The sequence below is a fragment of the Colossoma macropomum genome, unplaced genomic scaffold, assembly GCF_904425465.1.
Source record: "Colossoma macropomum unplaced genomic scaffold, Colossoma_macropomum, whole genome shotgun sequence".
Classification (NCBI taxonomy): Eukaryota; Metazoa; Chordata; class Actinopteri; order Characiformes; family Serrasalmidae; genus Colossoma; species Colossoma macropomum.
In genome coordinates, this window is record NW_023494800.1 from 28,421,918 (window position 1) to 28,441,230 (window position 19,313).

Sequence of the window (19,313 nt, forward strand, 5' to 3'; positions counted from 1 at the left end):
CCGACAGCATGAGGAGTCTTTTGGAGGTTGGACTGCTTGCAAAGTGATGGGTTAGCAGTTGATGGTTGCATTTGATCACTCTTTCTCTTCGATCTGGTTTCAGGCAGTGTGAGAGACACCTCCCCAAAGTGCTCCTGACAACAAAAACAAGGCTGCCCATTAGCTCACAGGCCCTGAGTCTTGTCTTAGAACTCCTTTGTGTGTATGTGAGTTAGTGTGTCCATTCCACTTTTAATCTATTTAAACATCTGTACGTGTGTGTGTGTATGGGGGAGAAAGAGAGAGACAAGAGTTGACACGTTCTGACTGGTAGTCTGATGAAAGACGGCATTAGGCTGCGATAGATGCAGTAGGCAGGTGCTGGCAGGTGGCATGGCAAATCCCCTGCATGGCAGAGATAAACAGTAAAATCCTCCAGACTTTGGTTCGTTTTGCCTGTAATTTGTTGATGCAGTGTGTGTTTGTGTATGTGTATGTTTCATACATCTTCATACATCTCACATTTTACAGTTGTATGCAAAATCTTTAAAATTCCTGGCCAAATTACATGTTTTGAAAATAAGTGAAAACAAGTGAAAATAAGCTAACACATCCTCTACAGAGAACAAACTTAACTGTGGCATTTTTCTACAAAGCTAAGCACAACACTTTCTATATATTTGCTGAGTTTAAACTTATTGGAATAAAACAAAACATAAAATATAAGATGTGCAATAGTATTTGCATAGGCCACATTTTATGTTTCATTTCTTCCCAATACATTAAACTCAGCAATTAAGCAGTAATTGTGCATTAAAATGTGCAGTAGTGTGTTCTCTGTAAAGGATGTCAGTAGGCCTATCAATACTGATAGGATGTGTGAACTTATTTTCATTTAGAAAATGCATGTCACTTGACCAGGCATGCCCAAACTTTTGCATATAACTGTATAAACAGTACTGTGCAAAAGTCCTAGGTACCAAAGCACATTGTTTTAAAACCATGTATCTTGGCAGCAAGAGTGTTTGTGCCTGTAAAGGCACCGTATTTCATTAACATAGATGCAAATACACATTAATAGAGTATCAAGGATTTCTTATTTTGAGAAAAGTAGTTGATTTTGTGTGCTAGTTAGAAAAACAAAGTTTGCTTCCAGATTTCTCCTGGTTGCCCCAACAGCTCACATGGATTTGTTAAATTCCATCACTACCACACTAGATATTGGATATTAACAACAATTAATACTGGGCTCCCACAAGGAGAGGTTTGGAAATTGTTAAACGAACACATTGGCATATGTAAAATTACAACTTATTGTATTAATGTTAATTTGTATTGATTATAATATTAGTTTTTTTTTCTGAGCAAATAAACACTTACCCAGATAAACAGATTTTTTATTTAAAATTTTCTCAGGTGCCTAAAACTTTTGTACTGTATGTCTGTGTTTGTATGTGAATGTGAGTGTTATTTCACTAGGTAATCCGCAGAATTCAGAGCCATCTGAAGGGTTAATCCAGTGCATCGTTGCTGATGAGCTTCAGAGAGAAAAAAAAGGTGTCTATAATCCATTACCATAGCACTACAGTTCCCACGTCCACCCACACACGCACAAAAAATGGCCACTAGTACAGTTTTAGTCTTCGCAAGTGGTAAACTGCAGTTGCTTGCAAGACATCTGGGTTGCCACAGAGCCTACAGAAAAAAACAAAACAAAATGGAATTTTTCACTTAAATTGACACTATCATTACGTTATATCAGCAAATCACTTAAACTGACAAATTAATGAGGGTATTCTGATTTATACCAAAAACTGACAAACAATGATTCAATATCAGTAGGCATGTCATGGTCATGAAATTATAGCTGCCACTTAATTGCCATATAAATAACTGCAATTAACAATTGAATTGTCTTTTTTGTTGATTGCATGCAAATATTAAAGTATAAGTCAAATTGGCTGATTAGCTACTTTGCTTCCTAGCTGTTGATACTTAGTAGATTCCAGCTGAAGACAGATACAGATCGAGTTAAAATAGACAAACATTGTTGCAGCCTTTTAAAGGTGTATTAGCACTAGGCAGAAGGTAGAATTTTTGTTATTTTCATAAGACCCATAGAGTCTCAATAAATGTGTTTTATTTTTTTTTAATTTTATTTATTTATTTGCCTCAGCCCAATAAATAAAACCACAACCAATTCACATTCTATTTGTTGTAACAAAAACAAATGATTATGAATGCTAAGAACTGTGGAGAATAATTAGCTTAAACACAGTTAGCTTAAAAGATTGTGACAAAATCAGATCAGGTGAATATTTAATAACTGTGACAGGTCAAAATATCAGTTCAGGGTACAAGGATGGGTCAAAGCTTACCACTTATACATCAGCAAAAAATTCAACAGCTTAAGAATAACATTCCTCAATGAGCAAACCACAACTTAATGTCCAAGATATTTAACCCCTTAGACAGTACAGCAATAAAAACAGACATGCTTCTGTGATGGATAACACAGCATGGGCACGGGAATACTCTGGTAAATCGTTGTCAGCAAATGCCATGTGGTATTGCATCCACAAATGCAAGTTAGGACTACTATGCAAAGCGGTAGTCATATGTCAACATATCTAGAAATGCTGTTGACTATTCACAAGCCAACCTTTCAAATTGTTTATGGAAATAATGGACATTAAAGTAAAAAGTGCAAAAGCCAGGCTCTGTTATGGTAGTGGGGGAATTAGTGGGTAATTTGCACATCTGTGAAGGCACCATTAATGTTGAACACATTTTGGAGGAACATATGCTGCAATCTAGACAACATCTTTTTTTAAGAGACGCCTGTGCTTATTTTATTATGACAATGCCAAGCCATAATCTACATATGTTACAAAAGCATAGGTGCATAATCAGAGAACGCAGGTGCTTTTCTCTGAGTTTTGCAGTTCAGCAGAGTTACATCCACACCTAATTTATTTTGTCTTGTGCAATATTCATTTGCCCTTACCATATTAATGTTGAATGCTATTACTACTACTACCAATAATAATACTACAAATGTACATAATATCATTATGTAATCATAATCACCATAACTATTTAATCAGTAAAGAAAATATGACACTTCAGGTCATATTTATCGGCATTTGTCTTTTATCATAGTTTATTAAAATGAAATGCAATCATTAACACACAAAACAATATAGGCTTCAATGTCATTTTGTAAAATATTTTTTGTAGTGTAATTTGCTTATTAACAATTTCAGTGATTTGAAACATGCAAAAACTAGAAATGGGTTGATATATGAATTCACCACATTGGATTCTTACCATGAATAGTGGGGCAAGAATCCCCCAAGATTATTACTATTTTTAACAAGACTGTATTTTTGTGCAATAACAGCACTTGACCACTGTTCCAGTTTATTTCCTCCAACTCTGTTTTGGTCAACGCTGTGTATTTGTGTCATTCTGTATATACTAAACTCATGCGTTCATAGTTTAGCTTTAGACATTGTTTTTAAGCTTTTTCACTTCAAGTTCCAAAAGCTAGCAGTGATGTAAGAAATTCTGGGAAATAAGAAAACAGAATCAAAACATTATGAAAGAGTATTCCAGTATTCTGTCCTTTGGCAAAAAGCACAAGACAGGGGACAACAGCTCAGAGGACAAGCTATCCATTCCACACTCACCTCTGCAGCAAGAGATGTCACAGACATCAAGGCCAAAGGATAAAAGCGAGAGAAAAGAATAAAAACAGAAATAAAAACTGTAGGAAATAAACAACATGAAGGAAGAGGAAAGAGGACAGAAAGAAACAAGCGTTAATCAAAGTGATGGGATTTGACAGAAAAAAACCTGCAGGCTTACAAACAAAAACATGCATCAAGAAAGAGGGCAATATTACATACTATATCTATACAGCAATTTCTCTGGAGGGATATGCTGTCAGATAATTTATCTGACATTTAGTAATTTATTTTTATAGCAATTCTAGTAACTTATTTAGTAATTTTTATAGCGATTTCTAGCTGTTATATTTTACATGGGTCCTTTCATGAAGAATGAAAACCCAAACCATTAAGTATGATATGCATCAGATCACAGCTTAAGCATACAAGATCATGTATGAGGCCACTCATTTCAGTAAATGGTCTTGTACACTGTGTAGAAAAGTGTACAGAAGCATTTAAAAGATTACTTCACCCAGGAATACTACCATGGCTAGCAAAACTAAAGCTAACTGCCCCTATTATAATTTACATAATAACAACAGGCTCCTTCCAGTTTTCATTCATTATTAGCAATATTAACAATGAGTGAAAGTTTCTTTTAACCAGTGGAAAAAGAGACAACCAAACAAAGCTGGAAACTTTGTGAGTCATCTCACCTTCTCCTCCAGATCCTTAATCTGCCTTCTCTGGATGTCTGTTTTATCCTCCAAGTCTCTTATTCTCTATAAGTAGAAAAAAATATAATAGTCTACTTCTTTAGTGTTTCTTTAATCTACATTAAATATGTGCTGGAAATCATCACGTGTGGTTCATGTATTGAGTGTTTGGCATTATAGCTAAGTAGATTCAACACAACATGCATAAATTAAACACTCAGGAAAGTTTATTTGTGGGGAAACAGCTTGTTCATGTAGAACATATTTTGTATCTTTACCATTCAAAATTTTGGAATCACTTGTCATAGTATTAACTGCTGTTAGTTCAGTAATATTCAGTATTCAGTAATGAGTTATACAGTGTATACTCAAATACTATAAGCTAGACACTAGAAGGTATTTTAAGAAAATCTTTTGGAACATCAAAGTTATTAATTTATAGTATATTATGTATCATTTATCTACTTGCAGTTACTTCTTGATAAGTTATTTTCATGGAGAACTGATCAGCACTGTTCAAATACAAAACATTCTGGGTGTTATACAGCTTTCTCTGTCTTAATTTTTTTTACTTCATCAGCTTCAGACAAATTAGTTAAGACCTATGAAGTGGTAGCATCTTAATAGAATTATTTTCATAATTGGTTTTCAACAAATTTGTTTTTATATGAATAAAAACAGTGATTCCAAACTTTTGAACGTTAGTATATGTTCAGTTAAAGGATCGTATTAGGATTGTATTAAAGTCGTTTTCTTATATATATATATATATATATATATATATATATATATATATATATATGCAGTCAGAGAAAATTACAACAGAAAAACATGCCTTTCATGCTGTATAATATGATTTACACAATGTTTATAAAAACTGGTGACTTTTTTTGGTGAATTAATTCAAGGGACAAACATAATGGGTAATGTCTCATAATGGGTAATATCAATCACAACTGAAACATCATAAAGTAACCAAATATTGATGTATAGAAGTTATTACAGCCATTAATGCAGTAGGTACCTGTTGGGCCTGATGGAGGAGTTCCATTCTCTCCTGCAGCACCTGGCAGTCATACTCACGACTCTTCCTCAGCATCTGCCGCCGTAGCTTCTCCACAGCTGTTCGCAGCTCATCCCTCTGCAGCTCACTCAGTGGCTCACCATACTTTATTACCTTATCTTGCTGGAGTGCATTGTACAGTGTTGCTTCTAGCTCTTGGATTTGCTGTTTGAAGATACATACACACATGGAACAGTGCTGCACCTGATTATATGACTTTTTGGCTGTTCAGATGTATTATCAAAACCTACCATGTAAGCCTGATCCAAAGCCTGCTTCCTGTAGTCAAGCTCCTCCTCCAAATACCCTTTTTGCTTACAGAACATCTCCTGTAGATGACAGAGCAGACATTCAACCACAATTCTGATGCACAACAAAACAGTTATAAATCCAAATTACAGTGACATTACACCAGCAAAACAATCTTATAAATAAATGAAAGGATGGCAGCATGTCCAGAAGTACTACGCCAACACACAAGATATTTCAAATAGCTAAAAACACTTCAAACTGTAGCAAAACAACATAATTACCTAAGTAAACCAAATTATACATAGATTAAATATAAAATCTACTAATTCATCCCAGTCAAATTTTAATTTTTCTGTATAATTTAACTCTGTAAGGCAAAAATACTTGTGTAAGCCTCTTTCAGAACTTAAGTTTATGAGGCAGTTATAAAATATGAATTAAAATTAATTTCATAAAAATAAAAAAGTCTGATTGACAAGTCGACAGTACCATCTCCAGCTCCAAGTCCATCATCTTCTGATGGAGTGCTGCTTCTGTGCCCTCAATCTGCTGGATCCACTAGAGGGCAATAAAGACAAGGACACAGACTAAAAAGTTGCTGACTGGCTGATTACAGTTACTGTTTTTATTTAGTAACTACTAAAAAATAATTTATTACTAGTACTGTAATGAAGTGATATGCATCAGCAAACATGCATCTAATTTACTAGCTTCTAAATGCCTTAAACAAAACTCGAGCAACTTATAAAGATGCAATGACATTAACAAATGTTTTTCAATCCAATGGTGAGCCTATATTTTGCTCCATTGTTGTGCGCAGAGCAGATGACTATTTGCACTGTCCACCTGAACAGAAAAATGATGCACTGAACAGCACATGGACATGTGGATAGCAAATCAGACTGGAACAGAAACAAAATTCTGATGCTTATGGTCAGCTTAGTGCACAATAAATATCATGTGATCCATGTACCTCTATGGGCGCAGTGTCTGAGACCGAGACTATATAAAAGGTGATGCTAAACTAGACAACAATTAGAATGCAGTCTAAAAATCAAATTAATTCAAGATGCAGGCATATACAGCTACTCTTACAGCTGAACTTTTACTTGAAAATGAACAGAGTATGAAGCTGAAAAACATGACCATTGAGATCTTTACCTTCTCAGCTAGAGACAGGACAGTGCTTGCTTGAATGATGGCCACTTGTTCTTCATTCCTTAAATTCTGTGGGAGCCATGAGAATATATTCATATTGTTAATATGTTAATATTCAGACATCATATTAAATAAAAGCAGGTATTTAATTAAAGACTCACCCCGTTATCTCCTAGAATATCTAACAGTTTGATGAGATCAGGTATACACACGTCCTGTGTAGGAGAAAATAGAAATATTTAAGACCATGCACCATCAACCAAGAACACCAAAAGCAGGATTGTACAGGATCATCTTCAGCTCCTGAATTTGCTGTTTTGAGAATGTTACCAAAGCCTACCAATATAAAATACCTAAAGCAATGTCTTACAAGAATTGTAGTATAGCAACAGCTATTCGTTTACCTTTACTCCTTCCTTTATACAGTAGATCTGGAGCGCACTCACTCCCTCAGAGAAAGGGTGGATCGTAAGTGTAAATGGTGGGGACCTCCTTTCTCGCTCCTATCAAATCAAAGGGGGTATAGCTTAGTCAATCACTTTTAACAGCAGAGGTGGGTAGAAACTAGTTACATTTACTTAGTTACATGTACTTAAGCAAAATAGATTTTCTGAGTATTACTGTACTTTTCTGAGTAACAATGACTTTTACTTACACTCAAGTATATCTTGAGAATTTTTTTTTCTCAGTTACACTTCAACCATTCACTTCAGCAATACCCATTCACTTCAGAATTATTGCGAACACTTGTCACTTTTGAGCTAAGTATTTTTTAGACTTTTTAGAAAAGGCTAGGCTACTTCTGCTTGAATCATTATTTCACTAAAATAACATAACTTAAATATGGTTTTGGCTCATCTACCATTTTTGTTGACCAGAAACATAATTGGCTATGGAAGGATTTTAAAATGGCTTCCGATCTGTATGTATCACAATAAAAGTAATAAAACTTACTCTACTCGATGATGATCAATTTGTTTAATTAAATGTCAGAACAAATCAAACAAATCAAGCAAACCAATGCCTGGCTCAACCTATCAAAAATATCTTGCGCCGTACATGTGACAAAATAAAACGCGTCAATATTGCTAATATGCCATTATTAGCTGCAGCTCATGAACGATACAAGCCTCTGTCAAGAGTCCAATATTAAAACAGGCAGATTATGTGGACAGTACACCACTGTTCTGCACTAAGAAAAGCATGCTCCAGTGTTGAATTCTCATTTGGTGCAGACCATCAGTTTGCTTGGAAGTGGACTATGACCTGTTGTTGGGTACGGGTGGAGTGTTTACACAGCGAAACAAACTGAACTTAAGAAAAAGTTTGACTGCTCCACACCAAACAAGGTGTGAAAGCACCCATAAAGGTATGAGCAAGAAACACCAACTCATGGGTTTAGAAATTAAGTACATTGTCACACAGTCTGGAAACTTTCAAAGTGTTACTCTGGTGACAGGTAAAAAACTATATCACAGCCCACTCTGAGCTCTATGTGATGGTTTAAAACAATAGTCAGTCTTGGTTTAGTAAGATGTAGAGTGAATGGATCCAACCTCAAGTTCAAGTATGCGAAACTCAAGAAGCTCATTCTGGTCTTTAGAGTCCTGTAGCTCTTGCTGCAGACGTGCATTCTCGCCATCCATCTTCTCCACCTGCGAAAGACGCATTGAAAGCAACATAGCATTGAACATTGAACCAAGAACTGACTTGAACCCACTCTAGACACATTCATGTTTTTAAGTATTTTGGTGCTTAAAGTTTGTTCCACTGACAAAATGTCACTTGTAACCTCACTGTAGGTCAGATAATTTTAAAATATGCACTGCTATTGCAATACTCATTCTGGAGAACTACAAGGCAAAGTTCCCTTTAGCCTTGCTGTTATAGCAAGGTAATTTTTTCCTAACATAACCTCATCTCTCCTCCTCCCCATTTGATCTAACAATACTGATCCTATAATATTTTGTGAGAAGGGAAAAAACCCATGCACAAACCTTCTCCAGGAGCTCCTGATTCCGCCTGAGAAACAACTGTTTCTCCTCTACCCATTTTGAGTCCTTTGAGAGAGAGGGAAAGTAACAGAATAAGGAGCATTCCATGGAGGCTTGAACAAAAAATGTTTTCCATCATAACCAAATCTAATTACAGATCCATTTGCTATTGTAGGCAGCAGGACAGACAGACCCTTGATTATGCATGTGGGTTAGGCATCTTCTCATACAGTACTATCTCTAGTGCAATATACTGTTCCACTTTACTTATTTTTTAATGCTCTATAAAATATAGATTTGCTGAACTTGCCAAGTATTTGAGCAGGGATGACCCTAGTAAACCACTAGAAAATCAATATCACCCCCTGAGCTCTGTCAAACCATGCTCCAGTTGTGATCACAATGACAGGCCTTTAATGAATCTCTATGTCACCTCAATCAACCAGACATATGTCTAAATTGGTTCTGAGTGTGTACTATGTACAAATTTAAAATATTAAAAAAAGAACCTCAGAGATTAAGTGTTGATTACATCCCATTAAGGCCATCGTGACTTAGACATAGTTAGATAAGGTAAAAAAAGCTGACAGAACATAGACTTGGTTAAGGCCCATTACACTATGCATAATTACACTTATGAATAACTGATCATTCTTTGCCTATTTATGAACAATTGTGGGCTTTGAATGAGAACTACTAACTTGTCCTTTGAGTGTGAGCTCTTTCTCTAGGTCTTCAATTTTGGCCTTATATCTCTGCACATCAGCATGGAGCTGTTCATGAGCCTGTAAAAATACAACAGTAAAATTAAATACAATACAACGCAGAGAAAGTACAGAAGGTATGTCACAAAAAACAGCTGTCAACAACCTGAAGCAGCATCTAAATGCCTTCAAGATCAAATGTAAGTGCATAAAATGAAACTCATATAAACCAAACGCTTATAAAATCACAATGTACAAAAAGCTTAATAATGGCCAGGAAAGAGGTGTTTCTTGACAATCTCCAAAGGCTTTGACTTTATAAATTAATCACAGTTCATCAGTCATCATTTGCAAAATACTGATGTCCCTTGAGACATTTTCAGGGTTACCTTGGCCTCCATCTCAGCATCCAGAACACCCCCCTTCTGCTCCTGCAGCAGGGCATAGGCTCTCTGTAGGGCTTGGTACTCCCGTGTCAGCTGCCTGAACCGAAGCTCTGACTCCTCGGCAGCCAGCCCCTACAGAAACAACCAGAGACTCAGGAGTCAGCCAGTGAGGAGGGGGGATGGGAGCTGTAAAGTCAGAATGAAATAGCCAGCTTATGCAAGGAACATGAAAAGATAAAGCACAAGATGGGAAAAATGGAAGTGGAGAAGAAGAGCAGTGTAGGGTGAGAAGATTAATTAAGAATAAAGTGGGAGTATTTCAATAAAAAGAAAGAACGGACAAATGGACAAAGTGGGAAAAACCAAAAGAGAAGATAAAATCAATACAGCACAATAAGAAGAAAGAACACAACATGGAGAGCATTTTTCTGGACCATCTAATACTATCTGCAGTATCTGCTAGCCCCATCACCCTCAATGATTCTAACGCACATCTTAAATCTCACCTCATCTAAGTCCTCATCTGGTGTTGCTGGAGTTCGATCCATTCGTAAAGAAGCTACAGAGGAGGTCTCAGAGTCCATTGACTCCTCATCATACCCAAAGAATGTGTCCACAACAATATGCCTCTGTACAGGAGGTGCACAGTTTAGATCACATGGATATAACATAGCCTAGATTCCCCCATGGAATCCATGGGATACTCCATGGAAAATTAGAACTCATTGCCATCATACCTTGACTGGTCTACTTCGTTTATGCCGCTTCTTCCTCAGTAGCTTTTCTCTATCCTACAACATGGACAATCAGTAATATCAGTTACACAACACCAAGGCATCATAAAATAATATTATAAACACACTGCAAGGTTATCATGAAAGCAAGAAAGAACGAAAAAGAAAAAAGTGCCTTTTGACAGTGTTTATGATCATATAGAAGCACGTCATCTTTCAAGAGTTTGAATGGCTTTTCAGTGTACATCACACAAAGAAAGCATTAAAAGACAGGCAAGTAAGTATGAAGAGCATGTAACGTGGCAAAACAACCAATGGTTCAATACAATTTCCTACTCACTCTAGTCAGCTCGTCAATCATGCTCTGCTGCTCTAGAACCTGCAGTTTGAGGAATTCAATCTCTTGGTCATCTTGAGCCTGATCCAAGTCATTCAAGGACTTTAGCTTCTTCAGTGGTGGATGAGAACTAATTTTCTCTTTCTGAAAAGAAAAAAGAGAAATAGACTGAATGACCACAGTTCCTGTCTAAAATTCTTATCATTAACGTTTATTAGTTGTGCACATTTATGCTTTTGGGATACCAGCCATTCCATTGTATCGGTGAAACCTGTATTATCTAAGATGCAGAGGTGGAAAATAGTCAAGAAACTTTACTGCATTCCTTTCCTTTTTACTTCTTACATTTTCATTTAGACTTAAAAGCACTCATTACAAATCTAAAAAGCCTCTTTTTTTCTCCAAACTCTTGTGCACTTGAATGTATTGTTTTTATTAAAACATCCAACCAAATTCATATCAGTGGAAACTGTCCACAACTATGCTAATTTGTCTTTGTGCAAGGACTAGTACCACCGATTAGTCACCTCACCACACCACCACATTATACATCACCAAAGAAAACCTTTAATTTAGTAGTTAAACCATTCACTCTTTTACTTTAATATTCATGAGTATGTTTAAATGTATATACTTTTTTACATTCACTGAAGTATATTTTTGATTCTGTACTTGCTTGTTTGAGTAAGATTTTGACAATGTACAGATACTCTATATAATTTATCTGTATAATTTCTCTGTAGTTTTTCCACCCCCTGCTAATATGTTCCATTTAACCAAGGTTTGATTGCTGAAAGAGTATACAGATATGGAAGAAGTTAGCGGTGACTTGGCGAAGAAAAAGATGGCACCTACCATCTCTAGGTTCTCCTTGGTCAGGCTCTTGAGCTTCTCCTCCATGCGCTGGAGAGAGTGAGTAAGCTCATCATTCTTCTTATTCAACAGCTTGTTTTTCTCCAGCAGTGGCTTACATTGTTTCTCTGCCTCTCGCACTCGCTTTAGCTGAGAAGGAGAGCGCAAGGGAGAGAGAGAGAGAGAGAGAGAGAGAAGAGTAGAGAGCAAAAAGAAGTATTGTGAAGTACAGCAATGCTAAATTGCAGAAAAATGATAAAAGTTAAAATAACAAACAAAAAAGTGTCAACTTAATGGACTTTTTAGTAATGAAAACCCAGAAAGGGCCTATAAGGGTTCCAGAAGAATAAGCACTCTTCAGGTCATTACTCCCTTGCTTCCATGCCCTCTCATTTATCAGTTCCATTTTACGAATTTTACACACCAACTCATTTCTTTCTTCAACCAGTAGTGCATTACGGTCCTCTAGCTTGCGGATGCTGGAGTTCAGTTCAGCAATGCGTCTCTGGTTCCTCCTCATATCCTATACAGATGACAAAGCAAACACATAATTGTTGTTTTATACTTGTGTGGCAGAAGTTCAGGACTGATGAGACTATTCTAGTTTCCTATAATCCCTATACAGTACATACTGATCTATTACTGTTCCTATCAGAAAAAATATTTAAATTCCAAACCTGATGAAAAGAGCATTTATATGTGACACACATGAGAATATAGAGCTACTTTTTTACTGTCTTTCTTAAGATAAGGACTTTCTGCAATGGGCAATGACAGGTGTTTATTGTTTCCTTACTGGGCTCCCACAGTGCTCTGCCCCATCACCAGCTCGTCCTGGGATCTCTCTTTTAGGGCTGCCCAGGTTACATTCTGCCTCCTTCACAAGGAACAGCTGCTCATCTAGCGCATCCTTCTGAAGCTGCAACTTCTGCAGGAATCCTGTAGTGGTCTCCAACTCTTTCTCCAGGGAGAAAATCGTTCTGTCCTTCGCTTTAATTTCATCCACCTGGAATATTGAACACAGATCACACTGAAGTCTCTCGTTCACCACTGCCGGATAAGAACATTTTTTGCTAATTATTCCTGATGACATGTTTCATAGTCTATAAACAGTAAGAGATTAAGAATAAAAACCTTCAGTTCAGCATAGTACAATTTACTGTGAATTAGAAAACTGAACAAATCTTTACCGTGTAGCTGAACACACAGGGTAGCTGTTGTACATGGTATTGTGTTGTGATGCAGGCATATGGACAACAGATTACATTAATTAATTCCATTGTTTCTATTTATAAGTATGTATCGTTACTTAAACCAATTTAAGAAACAAAACTCTTAACTATGATTTGTAGCATTTATCTGCATGACATGTGCATGCAAAGGGGAGTTGGAATTCGGTAGAATTAAATGGGTCCCACCTAAATGGGTGCTCACTATGTTCAGCTACACAGGAGTGGGCTGAGAGAAGTTTTGGGCATGTATTTAGAAAAAAAAATTGGACAACTATTGACTATTCTAGTGTTTGTTAGTAATGCTAGACTCATAGTTCCATTCCTTTAAGCTGTGTGTGACAACTGTTTGAGTGAGAAAAATGCACTGAAAATCTAGTGTCGCTCATGAGTTGAGTAATTTGAGTAATCAGTAGTGATTTAATACAGCTCCTTGTCTGTTTTAAGTATTTCCACATTAACCACTAGAAGAGGAAAGGAGAAAAGACTTAATTTCTCCAAACAAATTGTGCAGGTGATCTTTTAAGCAGTCTGCAGACAAAGAGCTGTAGCGTGGAACCTGGTTACCACTCGTATTTGCAGTCAGTGACGTATCTAGCACTTTTTTCCTCATGAAATTGTTCCCAGCCATTAGAAAATCAAAATGTGCCACTTATAATAATAATGCAGGTGTAAGGCCTTCAATCCAGCTCCTGAAGGACTAACCAATGGCTGAGATAGCTTGGCTGCATCTACCTAGATACCATGGTGAAAAACATCCTGATTGATTTTAACTGTGATTTGTTAACTGTACAAAGAAAATATTTCAAATGTTTTCAGTGACCAATTTAACTGTATTTTGTAAATATAAACAAATTTAGAATTTGATGACTGCAAAACACTCAAAAAAAGTTGGGACAGAGGCATGTTTACCACTGTGGTACATTACTTTTGCTTTTATTACACTTTTTGATCATTTGGGAACTGAAGATACTAACTGTTGCAGTTTTGCAAGTGGAATTTTGCCCATTCTTGCTTGATATAAGACTTTAGCTGCTCAACAGTCCATGGTCGGCGTTGTCTTATTCTCCTGTTCATGATGCACCATACATTTTCAATAGGAGGTAGATCTGGTCTGCAGACAGACCAGTAAAGCAGTCTCCCATGCCGTGGGCACTGATGCACCCCATACCATGGCAGATGTTGGCTTTTGCACCTTTTGCAAAACAAGTGACCACAGCACACATTTCCACTGTCATTTAGACCATCTGAGATGGTCCAGAGAACTCTGCATAGAATTGCATTTTGCATTTTGAATTAATATATGGCATCTCCTTGCTTAAGAGTTTCAAGTTGCATTTTTTTGACGCAGGGGACTGTGTATAAATGCAGCCATATTTAACAGAGTAGCATGACAGTTTCTCCTGTAACACCACCTGAGGGCAGAAAGGTCATACACATTCCACAGGGGTTTCTGGCATTGCCCTTCACGAATTGAGATTTCCTGAAATCTTTTCACAATATTGTATGGTAGATGGTGTGTTCACAATTAAGGGGATAAAATTACATCAAATCACTGTTTCACAATTCTCTCACAAAGTTTGACACAAAGTGGTGAGCCATGACCCATCTTTGCTTCATTTATTCATTTATTCCATTTATTCTAGACAATCTCACCTGTTACCAATTCACCTGCTTATGTGGAATGTTTCAAAACCGTGTGCCTTGAATATTCTACACAATTTTCACTCTTATTTTTGCCCTGCCCCAACTTTTCTGAGTGTGTTAAGGGATCAAAATGAAATTTTGTTTATATTTACAAAATACCATTAAGTTGGTCAGACAAAACATTAAATGTCAGTGCTATGAACTTTTGTCAGTTAAATAAACGTTCAAGACGATTAACAAGTCAGATTTCCTATTTGTATTGCATTTTACAAAATGTCCCAACTTTTCTGAAAATGGGATTTGTACTTACAGACTTTAAATACAACAAGCATGATGATTCTACTAAATAAAATTTCAAATAAAAATTACAAATAGTATTTCTTAGTTCCCAGAAGCCCAGAAGTCCCTGAGGGCTTTTTTTACAGTACAGATATCTCACTATGCAATAAAGAATATAAGCATACAAACATAGGAGTCATGCAACACTTCTTAAGACGCTGCAGAAATTATCATTTAAATACTGCAACATGACAGTGTTTCTCTTCACACCATGATGTGCAAATTTGTCTTCTGCCATGCGAATGTATGATGAAAATTACATAAATGCTTCAATTATCTTTTTATGTTGTAATGTAAAGCCTACTATAAAAATTGCACAGTCCTGGCACTCATAGACGCTTGATGGTATTAGATGCAATCGATATTAGCAGTGGCATCAGAACTCACCAGTCGTCGAATATCTCGTTCGCAGTCCCACTTGATCTTGCTGATCTGCTCCTGGTGTGCTTGGTGCTCAGTGCGCAGGTCACCAGCCTTCATCTTGTCAGCCTGGATCATTGTGTTGAGAGCCTCATCCGTCTGTCGCTTGGATGCCTTCAGCTCGGCTATCTCCTGTAGTAGTTTGACGCGCTCCTGGTCGAAGAAGCGCCGCGCTTCCTCTCGGGCCTCCAGTGTTAGGGCTGTCCGCACCTTTTCCCCACTACCATCACGCAGGGCGCTGAGTGCTGTGCGCAGTCGCTGGATCTCGCCGTCTTTGATCTTAGCTGTGCGTGCCAGCTCCTGCTCGTGCTGCCGTGTGAGCGACTCCCGCAGCGCAGCTAGCTCCTTGAGTTTCTCTTCGTGCCATCGTGCCCGCTGCTCGGTTAGCGCTGCTGTGTGCCGATGCTGCTCCTGTTCGCGAATGCGTTTGCCTTCCTGCACCTTGTCTCTTTCCAGCTTGTTCACCTGAAGAGAACGGAATAGTAATTATTTAGTTAATAAAGAAAGGCGTGATGATATCCTAACTAGAGCTGTCACAATCACTAGATTAAATCCGTTATAAAATCGATTACAAAAATTAATTTCTTAAAACTTATTGTTGATATATCAGATTAGTAATTAGTCTGCAATTTGAATGATAAACAGGCTGTCTGTAGGTCATAATTATTCTGTGTTAGGCAGGCTGAAGATTCTCCACAAGGGGGACTTTCAAGTCACTTCTATGAGTGTTACTGGAAAAAAGAAGAAACCAGATCAGCAGGATCCTGAATGGATAGTTACAAATTGCATTTACATAAAGTACAATTAAATGTTTGCTGTTAGAAATTGCATGTAGATAAAGCAAAAGTGTACATGAAGTTAAAGGTTTTGCTTAATTAGGTCAATTCGGCAGACAGCTAAGTTGTGCCCTGTGCCAACTTTTAACCATTAAACATAAAAGTGCTCATGAAAGTAACAAAAAATCTTTCCAAAATAAAAAAAAAAATGTAAAAATTTAAAAACTGCAAACCCACCTTGCATTTTTCCTGGTGCAGCTCAATTTGAATGTCAGTTAGTTTGGACCTGAGATCTTCGTTGGCTGCCTGTAAGGCGGAGATGAGGGCTTCAGGCTTTTCGCCCTTAGGGCGCCCTTTCTTTGCCATTGGATCAAGTGCTACAAGTCTTCAAATACTCTCACTTCTCCATTGTTTGAACACATTAAAATGAGGTTTCCAATTTCGTCTTTTCCTCATTGTTCTGGCAGACAGAACACCTGTAGAATAAGGATGAGAACAGAAATTAACAAGCAAACATTTAAAACTATGCAAACCCCTCTGTTTCTCCCCACCTTTCCAGTTTCAGCTACTTCAGACTCTTGTTGATTTCATGTTGTTTCAGTGCAAGAGAACCATGACTTCAAAACATTTTCATATGTGATGTTCTGTTAATTTTTCTGTTTAAAAACAGAAAATGCACAGACTATGAGCATTTGTTTTATCGTTCTTTTTTATTTAAAATTTAAATTCACAATATGAAAACAGACAATGCAGAACAAAACATCACCATTTCAAGGTATTTCAACATTACAACTGTGACTAGGCATTGCTTCTTGTCATCAAAGAAGAAAAGAAATGCTAAAAGCACTAAAGTTAATTTTACAAACATATGTTGATTGTAATACATGTTGGATGCAATGATATCAGAGCTTAAAGCACAGAACTGTTAAAAAGAGACTTGCTTATTATTTTCTATAAAAGAATGTGGGAAATCTGTTTTTATTTCTGGCCCAATGCAGTCCCTGGGTATAGGTGCAGGCCATTTTAGTCGCATTTTAAATCGTCATATCTGGCTCCAAAAAAACTGCCTCTGCACTGGCTTGACTTTTATTGACAATTCTAACCTCTTCTGGAATCAGCCATCATTCTTCAGATATGATGGAATTCATCCGTTTCGCAGATTTTAAGACATAAATTCTAGATGATGACGCAACACTAAAGGTATTTGTTCAAATATTCCAGTGGTCATTGGTAGTAGGCCTAGGACCAGCTTTTTTATGTAAGCACAAAAGAAATGTTGAGAAACAGACAGATTTAATGGTTTTATAAATACAATACAAATACAAACATCTGATTTGCATTAAGCCTTTGTCTCTACCTGTGTACCAGCCAAAACCTTCTGTAAATCCTATAAAGGCTTTTACGAGTTTTAGAAGAAAAAGTTCAAGAATAATTCTTTTAAATATTAGAAGTTTACCTCAAAGGGATAAAATGAATCAACTGAAAAGTTTGATTGCAAAGTCTGATCCAGATATATAACAATCTTAATAAAGATGTGGCTTAGGCACCCCATAAGTGATGCAGATGTAGCTTTAAATAACTTCACTCTATATAGAATTGATAGAGAATCAAGAGGAGTTGGAGTAGCTGTTTTTATAAGAACAAACATCTAAGCTAAATTACTAATCACAGTTTTGAAAGAAAAGTGTTTTGGGTTTCTTGCTTTGAAGGTGGGCCTAGGGAAAATTACTCTTTTGGCCCAAACCCATTTCACCCCTTGCCCCTACCACTTAGTCCTTAGTCCTCTGTTTTGCACATTCATGTCTAGGGTTAGGGTGTCCCAATTTTTGTTGAGATAGAGGGGTAGGGCGAAGTGTTAGGGCTACATGGCCCTCCAAACGGAGGTTTTTTTTAGAGGCACACTCCAAACGGAGTGTTACGAGAAAAAAAAAACGGCAAGTTGGCTGTGCGAGCGACCAAAGAAACCCACAAAAGTGAGTATTTTCTCCGTTACAAAAAATATGATAACCATTGTATTATCTTAGTTTAATGTCGTTTCAATATATTATGGTCATTTTCTTCGTAACAAACAAAAAACCGCTAATAGTATGCTAATGTCTCGGTAGCTAGCTAGCTAACTTTCCCGTTCCACCCTATATAGTCCAGCAGTATTGATGCTTGAAGCGCCAGAATGTAACTGCTGCACCATTTAAGGTGGAATGGGAAAATTCGAACGAGAAGCTGGTGAATAGCGGACTTCAGCTTCGGGGTGGGAGATAATAAATAATTGTCTTATACCCCTCTTTGAAAGCATTTGATGTGCTAAATGTAACTAAATCCCAGCAGTGAGGTTGCTGAACAATGTATTTGTTGTATAATTAGCCTTTTTTATTGATGAATATTGTTAAAATATTCTACTGTCTGTAATGTTTTTTATATGAAACTTTAGTTGCACAAAAAAAAAAATTCCACTGATGCCCAATACTTGTAAGCTCATAACTAGAATTACCCTAGCCACCAAACTGGTTGACTTGCATATCCACTTCCTAAATAGGTCAACTAAAAAAAAAAATGGCTAAATGTGGAGCCAATGTATCTTTTAGTCTAAAAACAGCAATATAATTAAGCGTAATAATAATCCAATCATAAGTCTTTGCTTAGAGATGTACTTACATAGTCAGTTTAGGTGGTTTACTTAATGGAAAACCAAGTTCTTATTCATATCCAGGTTCAATTCCATCACAAGTGAAATAACTTTGATAGACGGCATACATCTTGTACAGGTTTGAGGCGAGTTCTTGTTATACTGTTTATTTACAGTGTTTTAAACTAAATTCATAAACGGATTTACAGGCATTCACTCATCTCAAAGGAATCAGCTAAACTGTTTAGCTAGCCGGCTATCTCTGTCTCTGTTTCCCAGCTCCGCAGCAGCTAAACAAATGACTGAGGACGCGCTTGGCTTCTTCATCTGAATGTAGTTCAACAGGCAAAACTACAGTCAAATAAAATAATGCATTTTATTGTTCTCTTTGTTTTTGTCTTTTCACATGTAATATCTTTCAGTAACTTTA

The 19,313-nt window shown here is 36.8% G+C and overlaps 1 protein-coding gene across 1 annotated transcript in view; it reads right to left on the reverse strand.

Annotated features, from left to right (window-relative positions):
• Nucleotides 1-575: 575 nt before the first annotated feature.
• Nucleotides 576-19,313, reverse strand: part of jakmip2 (janus kinase and microtubule interacting protein 2) — a 28,067-nt gene continuing 9,329 nt past the window's right edge. Inside the window, exons 2-21 of the mRNA XM_036588709.1 lie at nucleotides 16,498-16,736; nucleotides 15,452-15,949; nucleotides 12,646-12,855; nucleotides 12,274-12,372; nucleotides 11,853-11,999; nucleotides 11,001-11,141; nucleotides 10,664-10,717; nucleotides 10,433-10,555; nucleotides 9,930-10,058; nucleotides 9,538-9,621; nucleotides 8,840-8,902; nucleotides 8,399-8,497; nucleotides 7,247-7,345; nucleotides 7,004-7,057; nucleotides 6,846-6,911; nucleotides 6,174-6,242; nucleotides 5,684-5,761; nucleotides 5,394-5,597; nucleotides 4,370-4,435; nucleotides 576-1,674 (exon numbers count right to left, since the gene is read on the reverse strand). Coding sequence (XP_036444602.1) covers nucleotides 1,447-1,674; nucleotides 4,370-4,435; nucleotides 5,394-5,597; nucleotides 5,684-5,761; nucleotides 6,174-6,242; nucleotides 6,846-6,911; nucleotides 7,004-7,057; nucleotides 7,247-7,345; nucleotides 8,399-8,497; nucleotides 8,840-8,902; nucleotides 9,538-9,621; nucleotides 9,930-10,058; nucleotides 10,433-10,555; nucleotides 10,664-10,717; nucleotides 11,001-11,141; nucleotides 11,853-11,999; nucleotides 12,274-12,372; nucleotides 12,646-12,855; nucleotides 15,452-15,949; nucleotides 16,498-16,626 — 2,640 coding nt within the window. The 5' untranslated portion in view covers nucleotides 16,627-16,736 and the 3' untranslated portion in view covers nucleotides 576-1,446. The remainder of the gene's footprint in view (nucleotides 1,675-4,369; nucleotides 4,436-5,393; nucleotides 5,598-5,683; nucleotides 5,762-6,173; nucleotides 6,243-6,845; nucleotides 6,912-7,003; nucleotides 7,058-7,246; nucleotides 7,346-8,398; nucleotides 8,498-8,839; nucleotides 8,903-9,537; nucleotides 9,622-9,929; nucleotides 10,059-10,432; nucleotides 10,556-10,663; nucleotides 10,718-11,000; nucleotides 11,142-11,852; nucleotides 12,000-12,273; nucleotides 12,373-12,645; nucleotides 12,856-15,451; nucleotides 15,950-16,497; nucleotides 16,737-19,313) is intronic.